Source organism: Miniopterus schreibersii, assembly GCF_964146895.1.
Source record: "Miniopterus schreibersii genome assembly, chromosome: 9".
Taxonomy (NCBI): domain Eukaryota; kingdom Metazoa; phylum Chordata; class Mammalia; order Chiroptera; family Miniopteridae; genus Miniopterus; species Miniopterus schreibersii.
In genome coordinates this window covers 71,015,471-71,029,630 of record NC_138118.1, presented here as the reverse complement: position 1 = coordinate 71,029,630, position 14,160 = coordinate 71,015,471, and the positions used below count along the sequence as shown (strand labels likewise).

Sequence of the window (14,160 nt, the reverse complement as noted above, 5' to 3'; positions counted from 1 at the left end):
TGTGGAATACAATGTGATGGAAGGGCAAGTACACAAGAAATATAGGAGGAAGAGTGTGTATTAATCTCAGGGGCCATTACAAAGCTGCTCAAGTTAATTATGACAATTATGAATTATAGTTTTGTGTCTAAAAGTTTATCATAAAGACTCTAAGGACTTAGCCTAATTCTCATCTCTTACTAATTAACTATTCAACTAATATGTTCAACAAATACTTATGGAATGATTACTATATGCCAGCATTCTTCTAGGTATTAGAGAAACAGAGTGGAATAAAATATGTTTTCTTTCCTCCAGAACTGGCAGTAGAGCAGGAACACAATTACACTACAATGTGATCAAGTCTAGAAACACATAATTATAATATAGTGTGGTCAGGTTTGCTAGAGTGTCTGAGGCCACACAGCTAGCTAGCTATAGGCACAATAAAGGCTAGAATTCTGATTTCCTGATTTTGAGCCCACTATTATTTTCACTACGACAATACTGCCTGCCACAAAATATTAACAGTGAGAAAATAAAACTAAATGTAATTTCAAATTAAGAATCATAAATTTATTTGGAAATCACCAAACCTGGACGCAGCTGGACCAACACGTCTCCTGGTGTCACCTGGGTATTAATTTCATTTTCAACTGGTATTACATGCACAGACGGGTATTCTATTGACTCAATCGAGCATCCTTTACTTATTAAATTGGAAACAGTATCACAACGTTCACTCCTTGATCCACCTGAAATGAAATCCTGTTTAAAAGAAGGAAAATCACTGACATTTTTAGTGCATATCATCTCAATTATAACCAAAGAAAACCACATAACAAATGTTGCAAAGAAGCCATCTTCTAATCTTGCACCACTTATGCAACTGTTCAAAGTAGCTGCATGTTTCCAATAAAAGTACTGACAAATTTGTTTTAAGTAAAGCTTTAATTTCTAAATCTTATTTAAAAAGAAGAAAATGAATATTAAAGAGGAGATTTAAACCACTTACTTTAAATATTGTTAACTGGTCACTGTAAAATTATACCAATTTAATTCTTTCTAAATATTTTACTTTGGAAAGACTGCTCCAAAAGAAAATTTATCTCAAATGGACCATTCAGTGGTTCTAAATTTGAGCCTTAGTTCTCAAAGAATTCAACTGGTATGTTTATTATATACTGTTATGTTTGGAATATGAGAGCAAGTCCTCAGATGTCACATGCTTAATTACGTACAGAAAATTCATCAGAGAGTGAATTGGAAATCTGCAGCTCTTAGACTATGAAATCTGCCAACTTCTTATACACAAAAGAGTAATTCAATAAACTAAGGATGATCGATGCTCATAATGAGGCAGGGAGGTAAGATGGCAGCTCAAATTCTCTTGATTTTGCAACTGAATCTAGAACTTTCATTACCATTCAGCATTGGCTAGTTGATGTTTATACAATAACCATCCAATAAATTGGAATTAATGGAGCAACCTTAAAATTTAGTTTATCTTAGCTGAGAAAAAAAACACACCTGATGTTTTTATTCTTCATGTAACCATTCAGGTTTTTTCCTAAGAACAAGATATATATTGACAAGTATAGAAATATGTTTTATTATATATAATGTTGGCTTGAATTATTTGTGATATTTGCTTACACATTAGCTAGATATTTATTTGCTCAGTGATCTTCCTGGCTATTTCGATCTAGCATTCAGTTATTCCTCCTTTAGTTCAGCTGATTCAGAGGACTGGATTTCCAATCAATTAATCATTCAATCAAAGAATGTTGATTGGATACTTACTCAGAGAAGTTTGTTAGGTGCTGAGGATACAGAATGCAACAAGATAACAGAGTTCCCTTCATCAAAGAGTCAACAGACCATCAGTGAATCCAGCCATTAAGCAAGTAAATGTAATTATCACGGACATTAAAGTTACGGGACGTACATATTGTCCTAGGGCTCTGGAGATTATTAATCTTAATATGAGTTGAATATGAGATCACTCACTAATGATGAACAAAAACATCCCTGGCAGTGGAGAGTAATTAGATGGCACGGTGATAGGCAATATAAAAACATTCATACAAGGATTTTAATTTAATTCTCATCTCAATTTAGAATAGGAATGGGAAAAGCCATGGCTTGTTTTTGTATGGCTTTAGTGCTAAAAAAATGCTTTTTACATTTTAAAAATGCTGTAAAACAATAATAAGGAGAACATGCAACACAGAGAGTATGTAGCCAACAAAACTTAAAAATTTTTACTATGTGACCCTTTACAGCACTGATCCTTAGAGTGTGGAGAACACTTGTAATTTAAACATAATTAAAAGACAATAGAGAATATTTCCTTTTCAATCAAGACTTTCAGGTGTCATTTGGTAAAGGACTTCGTGGAAACAGAAAATTCAACTTGGTTTGCTATTGACCATACACCTAGATTTTAGCCTGAAGTTTAAAGTGTTCAAAGCCTTAATTTTGTGTATCCAAATGTATCCTTTCTATTGATAAAATTTAGAGGTACTGAATGTGAGCTGTGGTTTATAAACAACTTGGAGAAAGTTGTTTCTCTGGTTCCTCAGAGAGAGGTGGCATATACTTTCATCATATATGTTACTTTCCTTCAGAAAGCCTCAGGCCAGATTGGGATGGGGGATCCCACCTGTGCCGGAACCTGAGGAATATGTGTTCATTCAGGCCTCACACGACAGGACACAGACCAAGGGCCACATGTGTTTTACAGATGTAAAAATCCCAAGCCTTCAAATCAGAAAAGGAATAAAATACAAATAACTCTGATTTTTCTTTTCAGCCAGGGATTTTACTATTTGTATAGACAGAATGGAAAAGAAGTGAGTGTGGTTAATTCACTGCTACTATACATCACACTATGCCACTTGACCTTTGAATGTCAAATCGGTTTGCTGACACAAGCCAAATAGTCTCAATTATTCTTCAGTGTCTAAAGCAGCGTGGCTGTTTTTACTCCACTGTAAAAATAATGTTGTACACCTGAAACTAATATAATTTAAAATTTTTAAAAAGAATGTGAAAAGGAGATGGGATATTGTTTGCATTTTCAAGTAGCATGGTCAGATGACATTTGAACAAAACTGTGAAGGATCAGAGAGTGAACTACAGGGACTTCTGGAGGAAAAAAAAAACAAACACATGAAAAGCGAACATACTGTGTAAATGCCCCAGGCAGAAAGAAGTATGCCTGGCTTGGGCAAGGCCAATGCAGAGGCCAGAAATAATAATAATAGGAATAAAGTAGCTAACTTCTGTCGAAAAAAACACACCAAGTTATAAAAACATTGCCAATTTGACAATTAGGTTTGAAAAGGAAAGAAAAGACTGTGGCATCAAAATAAAGAATGGAATGCTGCCCCTATCTACTGTGGCCTACTTTCCACTTTGTATAAAAGAAAAGAATTTCAAGCCACACCCGTTTAATTTTTGGTGTTTTGTGGCATTTTAATTTCTTCTAATTCTTATGTTTTACTTTTTCTACAAGAAATACTCCAGCAAATTCATACTTTGATGGTCTACATCTAAAACCTGTTTGGTGGTGATGTTTTGTTGAGTTGTACACTTGAAACCTGTATGGTTTAGTTAACCAATGTCACCCCAATAACCTCAACAACAACAAAACTAGGATTAGATGTTGAGTTTTTAAATTTGGCATCAAATTCTATAGTATAAATATAGTTATTTTGAGGTTATTAACTGAATTGATATTATAGTCATGGAAATTTTATGTCATATAAAAATTTCCTCAAAAGTGTTTCATTTTGTTTATTATATAACTTAAGTATTCTTGTTCTTTCTAAAATATATTACTTCGTATTTTAAAAAAAGAATAAAACCTATTTGGAAAGAAAAGCCCATGTTGACGTTACCCTGGTTGGCTTTTCCTCAGTTATTTCACCCATTTAATGGAATAATCTGGGGAGATAAATAAGAAAAGCGTTTTCTCCTACTCATTTCTGAGCCCTTCTGAGTTTCAAATTGACAATCTTCACAGAAATGAAAATTATATCATCTTCTTTATGACAGTGAATGCCCTTTGTATCATTTTAATATAATTATGCTGCAAGGCTGCCCTCTAAACTTCTGGCTATGCAATCACAACCTGTATCTGACATATCAGGCAGGAAAGGAAGAAAAACTGGTCAAGTTTTTCACATATGCTGAAAAGGAGCATGAGGCATTAAACTAGGTAGTATCGCTAAGATTCCATCTTAAATATTTTTCAGTTGCTTTTATGTAGCATGGAGAGAAAGAGAAGGCAAAATATATATACACTGGCATATTTACATGCTACACAAGAATGCAGGCAAATTGAGTAAATATCCTGTGTAAGTTTTCTAGCAATCTTTTACTTTTTGTTGTTGTTGAAGAGAAAGAGACAGGGGTGAGGGAGAGGAAGCAAAAAAGAACAGAGAGAGAGAGAGAGAACACACAGAGAGGTTTTTAACACTTTGTTATTTATAGTACAGTTGTCATTCTTATCTTAGTACTAGTTATTTTATCTACTATCTGGTCCTAGGTTTAATTTTATTCAGGTCATAATAGTCTCTTAGCTAAAGGGCTTACAACAAACTGATCATTAGTTTAGCTTCAGGGCATGAATACTAAAAAAAAGATACCAATTCTATTTCTTTAAACTTTTTAAATTTTATTTTTTAATTACAGTTGACATTCAGTGTTATATTAGTTTCAGGTGTACAGCATATAGACATTTATATAATTTATGAAGTGATCAGCCCAATATGTCTGATACCTTACATAGTTATTACAATATTAGTAACTATATTCTCTAAGCTATACTTTACATCCCGTGACTGTTTCATAACTGCCAATTTCTAATTCTTAATTTCTTCACCTTTTTCACCCAGCCCCCCCAAACCAACTCCCATCTGGGAACCATCAGTTTGTTTCTTTATCTATGAGTTTGTTTTTGTTTTGTTTGTTTATTCTGCTTTCTAGATTCCACATATAAGTGAAATCATATGGTATTTGTCCTTCACTGTAACTCATTTCACCTGGGACAGTACTCTCTAGGTCCATCCGTGTTGTCCCAAGGGGTAAGGTTTCATCCTGTTTTATGGCTGAGTAATATTCCATTGTGTATATATGTACCACTTCTTTTTTTATCCATTTGTCTTTTGGCTGGCCTATTTAATCCACTTACATTTAAGGTAATTATTGAGAGGTATGTACTTACTGCCATTTTACGAATAGTTCTCTGATTGTTTTTGTAGTTTTCTGTTCTTATTCTCTTGCTCTCTTCTCTTGTATGTTGATGACTTTCTGTGGTGTTGTGTTTGGATTCCTTTCTCTTTATTTCTTATAAGTCTCTTGTAGAGTTTTGGTTTGTGTTTTCCACGTGCTTCATATATACCAAGCTATGTTTATAGCATTCTATTTTAAGTTAATAGTCGCTTAAGTTCAAACACTTTCTAAAATCACTACCATTTTTACTCACCCCCTCCATGTTTATGTTTTTTTTCATTATATTTTACTTCTTTTGTGTGTTTGTATGTATCCCTTAATTTACTGTTGTAATTACATATGATCTTCCTACTTTTGCCTTTTAACCTTTGTACTAGCTTAGTGTTGGTTGATCCATTGCTTTTATTATGTGTTTGCCTTTGTCGCTGAGATTTTTTTTTCTTTGTGAGATTTTCTTATTCATATTTTTTATTTTTTCTTCTTCATTTTGAAGAAGTCCCTTTAACATTTCTTGTAATACTGGTTTGATGATGATGAACTCCTTCAGCTTTTCTTTTACTTTTGACCAGCTTTGAAAATCATATAAACCAGGCTTAATTTGTTACTGTTTATCTCTTCTAATCATGAACAGATAAAACCGTATCTTCCTTCCTTGTCCCTCCACCCTTGCTGATTGAGGATGATAGACATCAGTTGCATGCGTGCCTAAGCAATGGACAATCTTTCAAAATTTATTACTACGTTCTTTCTCTTGATGATGTCTGGTCAGCCTGTAGGAGTGGACAGCTCCTTTAATGATGTGGCTAGTGGAAGCAATGAGATTGGTCCCAGGAACTTTGGAATTGTCCTCTTATGGGATTGCCTGGCTCCGTGGGTTCTGGTAAAGCACCACTTAGTTTTGAGTGACATCTGATTTTTTCACTGGTAAAACCCAGTCTACATTGAAGAAGCCTTGAGGCTCTCAGTAGGAGGAGTGCTTACTTTCAGACATGGCTGCTGTTTTGTGAGCCCCACTCCCCCATGCCTCTTTCTTGACTTGATTCATAGAATAAAGTAATGTCCACCATCCTTTGCTACTTTTCACCTTTCTTTTTCTTCCTGGGGGATGCACAAGAGCAAGCAGTAATAAGAGAGGTTGAAAAGATGATGGTAGGTGCAGTTTTTGAGCTAAATCAGAGGAGCTAAAGCTAGAGATTTCCCTTCATGTGAAGCAAAAGGCCATTAAAGATCTATTTGTTCCAAGTCTTAGGGGCTACATAAAATAAATGCAGAACTGCCTAGGCCCAGTCTCATAAAAGAAACCCCAAATTAGCAGATGGCTTCTTTATTGCAACTTATTATAGAAGGTAGTTCTGATTGAAGATTACCAACAACATTCACAACACAACTTTAGAGCCAAGGAAGAAGGAATGCATTATAATTATTTTACTAAGAAGTTACTGGGATAAGTTTCTCTTGTTAGAATATAAAACACTAATTTTGAACAATAAACATTACTGAATTATTTTCCATTCCGCAGAATTTAAATGTGCACAATATCACATGAGCAGGGTCGCGTGTCAAAAAAAAAGCACCCCATTTTCCATAAGTAACTAAAGAATTGATGCACAATGTTATGATAGAGTAAATGACTTACCTTCAAGTATTTTAAATAAAAATGAATGAAACAGACCAATAAAATAGCTTGCTTTTTTTAAATAAGCAAGTACAAGACAACGATCCAGCTTGGATATATAACCTAATGCCCCAAGCTGCAGCAAGAATTTCACACAAAGCCTTCTGACCTAGCAAAAGTTACTCTCAGTGTTTGCCAATTTTCTCTATAGAACAGATGGAAAACATAAAATGGTTTGCACTTCATTTCAAAATTACCATAATTTTCCTAATAAAAAGGTTATACTTTATATTCAGCCAGATAGGCTGTTTCCAAGCATAAAACCAAGTAAATTTTTCCTGATGCTCATCAGTATCCTTTTCTTGATGCACCTTCAAGGTACAGAATTTCAGGGCAATGAAATTATGCTAGAGAGAAGGGCAACTGTGAGAAAAACAGAATAGAGCAAAAAAAGAAAGAAAAAATGGGCACACCTCTTGAGCACACCATCCACATTCTGGACCCAGCGCAAGGCACCTGGTGCAGGATACTGCATTGGAAGATGCACATCTGCTGTTTTCTGTAACGCAAGACAAGATGGGGGGTTATGGTTTACTCTCCTGTTTGGAGGTATATAGAATTCTAAACGGAAATGTTTTTTGAAAACCGAAATAAACTGACCAACAGTTTTAAGTACATGACATCAAAAACTATACAACTTCTTTGGGAAGATACTATTAATAGATACTGCATTTCCCAGAGAGTTATTTTTGGATTTTATTATTTGGGGAACACGAGAGCAGTTAAAATGTGATTTTAGCTAGGTTTGGGGGTTTGGCTTGAATTCTGCTGCAATAGGAGAGGACCCTCCAAAGTGTTTAATGTATTCAAGTTTCACTGTATTTCATATTATCTGAACTAATGAGGTGTTTTTGGATCTAGGATTTTTCCTGTAAAAATAATCAACACAGACCTCAGTCTCAACGTGTAAATCCATGTTGAGTCATAGTGAATGAACTTTCTGAGAAATAATCTTGATGGACATATATTGTAATTAATTTGTGTTAATATTATTTTGCCTTGAAGGACATCAGGACCAGATATGATTTAGTATTTTAAAGATAAAGTGGTTAAAATGAATCGGTTGTTTTAGTTATTTTCATTTCTCTGACTTGATCACTTTAACATCATGACCACGTCACTTTTCCATAGATACCTACACTTGGGTGTGACATTTTCATAACATAGCTGTGCCTGGAAACTATTTACCTTTACCCCTCTAGCCACTAACTACTTATACCATTAAAAAAAGGCTTATCATTATAGACTTAAACACATAAAATATAATAATGAGTCATAAATTATTAGGAGTTTTTAGTGGACTAATCACATACTTTCTATATTCTTCTTACATGCTTCCTACATCCCACCCTTTACTATTTACTGTGAAATGTCCCAAGGACACTGGAAACCACAGAATTATGTCCAATTCACAGGCACACAGTAAACAACGTAGACATGCTGGCTGTAAGGAGCTGGCAATCCAGGTGAGAGGAAAACTAGAGAAACAAACCATGAAATACAGTGTGATAAGCACAGGGGATCACCAAGGCACTATGAACATAGTGAGGAGCTTCCCACTACGCCTTAGAGGGAAGGGTGGGGGTGAAAAGGGCGTGTTTAAGGATGGCTCCCCAGAGGCAGTGGAATCTAGTATATCTCTTTGTCATCTCATTTTGTTTCTTCTAATCTGTGTTTATCTCTTTAAAAAAGTGTAATAGGCACGAAAGAAGACGGCATGTGTGCGCACAGTCACACGGACATGCAGTTTGAACGAGAGAGCCCACAGTCTCTAGCCGTCCCCATCCAATTGGTTTCTCTTTTTCTTCTTTTTCAGCTTGCCCCAAACATTCTAGAAATCAGGTCTAAAACAGCTCTTATCTGGAGGTAGTATGGGATGGGAGCTGGCAGTGGGAAGAAAGAGAGAGGACCTGTAGGGGTTAATCATAGCAGAGAGGTGCTAACTTGGATGGTAGTGAGTACTCTTCCCTGTAACCCGACACCGAGGAGTTAAGCTGCAAGTACCCTTCCCTGACATCCCTGCTGCTCTATTATCTCCTGTGTCCCCTTGCACCCTTTGTCCTTGGCTTTATATCAACTCTTAAAATACATTATCTAAAACTTCATTAATATAGTCACTGGCCTAGAATTTTCTTCACTGGCCTAGAATTCCAAGGACAAAAAATAACTAATGTTTTGGGCTCCCTTTACTACCAGTGTGGCCACCTAACTCTGAAGACTCCATAGACTAAAAACCTGCCAACTGGCTTAGCCTGGAAAACTGTAAAATCTGCTTATTCCTAAAGTAGTCAGAAGAGCAAGTGACCTTTTTACTTGTTCCCAGAAAGAAAACCACTTTAGGTCTAGAAATCAAGCACATTTGCAGACCTAACTTGACCTTTACCAACTCTTAAGCTTGACCCAATTGGAACAGGGAATTAATTTTATTACAGATCAGACTTGACCAAGCCTTTCACTGAATAGGTAGGACTTTTGCTCTGGCAGTTAAGACTGTAGTCTCCTGGAAGGGAAGCAGCAGATTCTATGACATTCTGCTCTTCATGTTTGTAATGGTTTTCTCTGTCCTAAGTTAACCCAGATTCAAGTTCAAGTCAGGCTCCCACTTCCATAGCACATGAGGTAAATAATGAATGTACAAACAAAACTCTGTTCTCTTTGTATTCTGCTTTCTTTAATAAGTTCTTGGTCAACTTCTGTTCTTAAACTTCAGATGCCTCAGGATGATGACTCAGAAGGGGAGAGACTTTGGTTCTGTCAGTACTTCCCAGGTTCAAAGGCTGACATTTCTCCACATCTATGTAACTACCAGAAAGTGATCCCATAAATGGATATGAGGAGGTGGGCCTCATGGTTCTGCAGAACTGGAAACTGGAGGAAGGCCATAAATTGGACTCCATGGGAATAGTGTCAGATGTAATTGCTGGAGAGCGTCATCGTTAGACTTTACAGAAGACAAGCCAGATACACTTCAGTAAAGAAAATTGTAAGGATTTTCTTTTTAATTTTAAAAGGTGCAAGTCATTAAATACCTAACACAAAAGTATAACATCAATTATAGCAATTCTTTACACTAAATAGACATGCGACTGTGGGAGCTATTTGTCACTATGTGTTAGGAATCTGTGTTTCTATCATATACACACTTCTGTGCAAACAGAAAGCTTTACACTGCACACACATCAGTGCAGGACTTCTGTTTACAGACACTGACAGTTTGTCATCAGCCTCTGGGTCTACTCAGTTCATTCCTATCCCTGATTCAGTGTCACAGGAAGGCTACTTTTTAGAGGTGGTTTCCCAGCAGCTCTCATATTCTTCCGTCTATGATAGTGGCAGGTCCTTGTCCAGTTATTTGTCCAGTGATGTGGCATTAAACACCTTGTTCTTTATGTTCTCGCACAGTGTTTTCATTAAGGATAGTTTTTTTTATGGATCATACTGGAAATCCTTAAGCCAATGGAAGCATTAAACCACATATCCTCAGATCCGTCTTTTGTACTTTTTTTTTTAGCCCTAAGTGCCTCACAAATCACATGTAGTTAAAAAATGTGCTGTCTTGACAGAAATCAGTAGAAGATTAAACATCATAGTGTCAGTATGTTTGTATATTCTGAATAATTCTATTCCTTCATCTCTGAGAATGGGCTGAGAGCCTTACTTTTTCTCATTTTGTTAGAACTGGAGGTAACAGATGCGATGAGGTAGCATTGCTAAATGGATACTGGGAACAAAGTTCCAAATTTTCATAGCACTCCTCCATAGTAGCTATGTGCCCTTAGGCTAGCTATCTAAATTCTCTGAGGCTCCTTTTCCTCCACTGTAACACAGGGCTAGCTACACCTATATCAAAACACCAATAGGAGATGAAATGAGCAAGTATAAGCATGCCAAGAATAGTGCTTATGGTATAGTAGAAACTCAGTAAAGGGACTATTGTAGTGTTATTATAATTAATATTATATAATTTATATGTGTGTATATATATATATACACACAGATATATATATTCATACATATACTTGATTTAATTCTAGCTTTCATAAAAGTAAGGCATTATAAGTCTTTAAATTTGTTGTAAATGTAACTGGCTGTCTTTAAAATGAAAGTCACTTGGGTCATAAAGGCAAAAGTTTAAAAATATAGCTAATATATAAAAATCACTATTAAGGTAAAAGTTACTGTATTTTAGTTATTGATTTTTAAAAGCCAATTTAGTCAAGTATATACATATCAGTTCAATCTATCACAGATACAATTTTGGCGTGACTATAATTGGATTTCTGAAGATGTCTTCAAACACCTTCAGTTTGTTCGCATTTGCAAAGTGGACATTGGCTTAATCTGAATAATTTTTGAGTTATTTCCCAGAATTAAATGTTTAGGACATGTGTGAAAAGATCTCTGTAACTGTCTTTCATGAAGTATGATAAATATCCATTGTTAACAGGATAGAGTACACAAAAATCAAGAAACTGCATATTCATGACACTCTCTTGGGTGGTCTTTAATTTAGGTGATGGGTTTATTCATATTATTTTGAGCATATTCAATCCATAGAAGTGAAAGGAGGAAGAAAGTGGACAAAAATATTAAAGAAGACAATAGAAGAGTCAATGTTTAGATTGGGATCTTTCTATAAGGCAAGTGATCAGATCAGTAAAAGTTTTAGGAAACATTTTTAATGTTTTTCTGCTCTAAAGTCTATGCCACAAAATTTTAACAAAATTTAAAGGATCTCCATAGTTTTCTGGAAGAAGGAACAACTAAAATTGATAAATATTCATTGTAGACTCCCCTATTACTCCTGGTAGAATGATTTGTAAAAACAGAAACGCACTATTTTTTTCCAGGCAGTATCCTCTTCCTAATTACATTTACTCTACAAATTAAATTAAACTTGGATAACTATAAAAGCTACTTCCTTTAAAAAACAATAACAAAGTAAACACTGTTATAATGAGTACATATTATACTCTGATAACATTCAATACCAGGCAAATTGACCACAGATAGAATAAAGTTTGCAGTGTAACTTTGGGGTCTCCTTGCTCTAGGGCAGGGGTGGGGAACGTCTGGCCCCCTGGCCATATACAGCCCGTGAAGTCATTTAGTCTGGCCTTGCCAAGGCCTCTCCAAAGAGAAGCAGTTCCAGCCATCACATTAGGGGTGAGTTAATTAAATGCTTCACCAAATATAGCAGGCTAATTTTTAAGCTGATAATTTTGTATGGCCCTCGAATGATGTTATAAATGTCCAAATGGCCCTTGGCAGAGAAAAGGTTCCCCACCGCTGCTCTAGATGTTCATCATCGTCATGTAAATTTTATAGACACCTTCAAAATATATAACCTGATAATTGAAAGCTCTGTTTCTCACAGAAATTTAAAATATGCTATCGTTTGATAAGAAAAATCAAAATGAAGAAATAGATCTTTTGCCACTACCTAGTTATTCCAAGTTTTGATTGAGGAACTGTTTCCTAAAAGCCCCTACAAAAATATAGGGAGGGAAGAAGTTGTTAGGGCTACTTCTTGGAAAAGCAGGCACAGGTAACAAAACCAAAGTCAATTAAATTTTAATAAGGGTTAATTAAAGGGGCATGGGAGAAAAGGCAGAAGCATGGGAAAGGTAGGTCTGAGTAGGAAGCTCTGAAGATCTGGAGATGTATTAGGGGGAAGGTAGCGCCTGAGGCAGTGTGTCAAAAGAGGGAGCAAGGAAATAGTACAAGTACTGGTATTTCTCTCTTCTGCCTAGTTTTTTCCCATTAAACTTCATATAAACATAATACAAAACTGCATTCTTTATTGAGTAGCATTTTTCATTGGCTCTTTCACTTAGTATTCAGAATATATGAAACATAATTTTACTGTTGAAATAGACAAAGAAACAGATATAGTTAAAAGAATTAAAGTAATAGATTTGTGGCAGAAATTCAGCTTACTATTTTTTGCAACAAATGCATATGTCTTCTGTGTTCATACATAATTCGTTGAAAAATTAATTTTAATTATCATGGTTTGCTACAAAATTATACATCCAGAAAGTACTCCTTAGCAGCAACACCCAGCCTAGAGTATTCCTCTCCTCTACGTCTACCATATTTGTTTCAAACTAGTAGCAAACAAGCAATCAGCCCATGAAAATGAAGATGGGTATCTTTAAGGGGGAAAACCATTTTGTCTAAAGAATTTGGCCTCTACTTGTACTTGAGAAAACATACACCCGTATTTATGTTCAGTGAAAAGCAGCGTGGATTCATTCCTTGTCCTCTCTGTCAGCTGTTCCGGCGATCAGGTTTGATGGTCTCAAGGTGCGTTTGGAGGAATAGGTGGTGGTATGATGATGTTCAGTTCTTACATAGGGGCTCAGAAGAAGGGGGAGGGAATGAGGACATCGTGAGGAAAGCTAACTGTCTTAGCTCCCCAGAGGAAGAACCTGAGATAGACATCCTTGGCAAGTGACTTACTGAAAGGGAAGTGAGGTAAGGGGTCAGGACTGGCAAGGCGCTAAGCAAAGATGTTATTGTAGTTGAAGTTGGCCTCAGCCTGATTCCACCCAGAACTCAGAGCACAAATGACACAACGATGTTGTGCCACTTTGGGGCAGGGGGTAGGGGTCTGGCTTTTATACCCTCCCATCAGCCTGTCACTGATGAGGGCAGTCTGGAAGGGGCTGGAGGGGCTAGGGTGGGTTAACCTCATGCATCTCTGAGCCATGTGGTCTGCGTTGACGGAGGACAATTCTTTTGAGAAGGTAGCAGCTATGAGCCATTAATGGCCAGAACTCAGAGCAGCAGGGGATAGTGCACCAGCTGTACGAAAGGATGTCTAGACCAGCAGCGGCCTTCTTCGTACCCAAAGGATGCTTTCTCACTGAAGCCAATGCTCAGGGTTGCAAAAGGTAAAGGAGGCCTGGGCCACTCACATCTCTGTGGAGTTGCTGCCCCCATTCTCGGTTGTCTCTCAGAACTGTTTCTGATGTAAGAGGAAAATTCATCTGCATTTTGATAATAAGAGAAAGACTTGAGCAGGATTAATGTGAATGCTTTTTTAAGAAATTTTAAGCAGAACATTACTTTATATGAAGTAGACCATACACTTTGAAGAGGTGGTTTGTTTGTTTTTTCATGTTTTCTTTTTCCTTGGAAAAGAAATTGTATAACTTGGAAAAGTAAGATACTAGGCTGACAGTCCTTGGAGGACAGGTGTTTATGTTTTTTCTTTAGGCCCCAAATCTGAGCCTAGTGCTTGGAACGCACTCAATAAA

General features: G+C 36.2%; 1 protein-coding gene across 1 annotated transcript in view; it reads right to left on the bottom strand.

The window, feature by feature from the left end:
* Positions 1-14,160, bottom strand: part of ITGB8 (integrin subunit beta 8) — a 76,422-nt gene that overhangs the window by 43,499 nt on the left and 18,763 nt on the right. Inside the window, exons 2-3 of the mRNA XM_081147444.1 lie at positions 7,309-7,394; positions 576-747 (exon numbers count right to left, since the gene is read on the bottom strand). Of these exons, the coding sequence (XP_081003570.1) occupies positions 576-747; positions 7,309-7,394 (258 nt within the window). The remainder of the gene's footprint in view (positions 1-575; positions 748-7,308; positions 7,395-14,160) is intronic.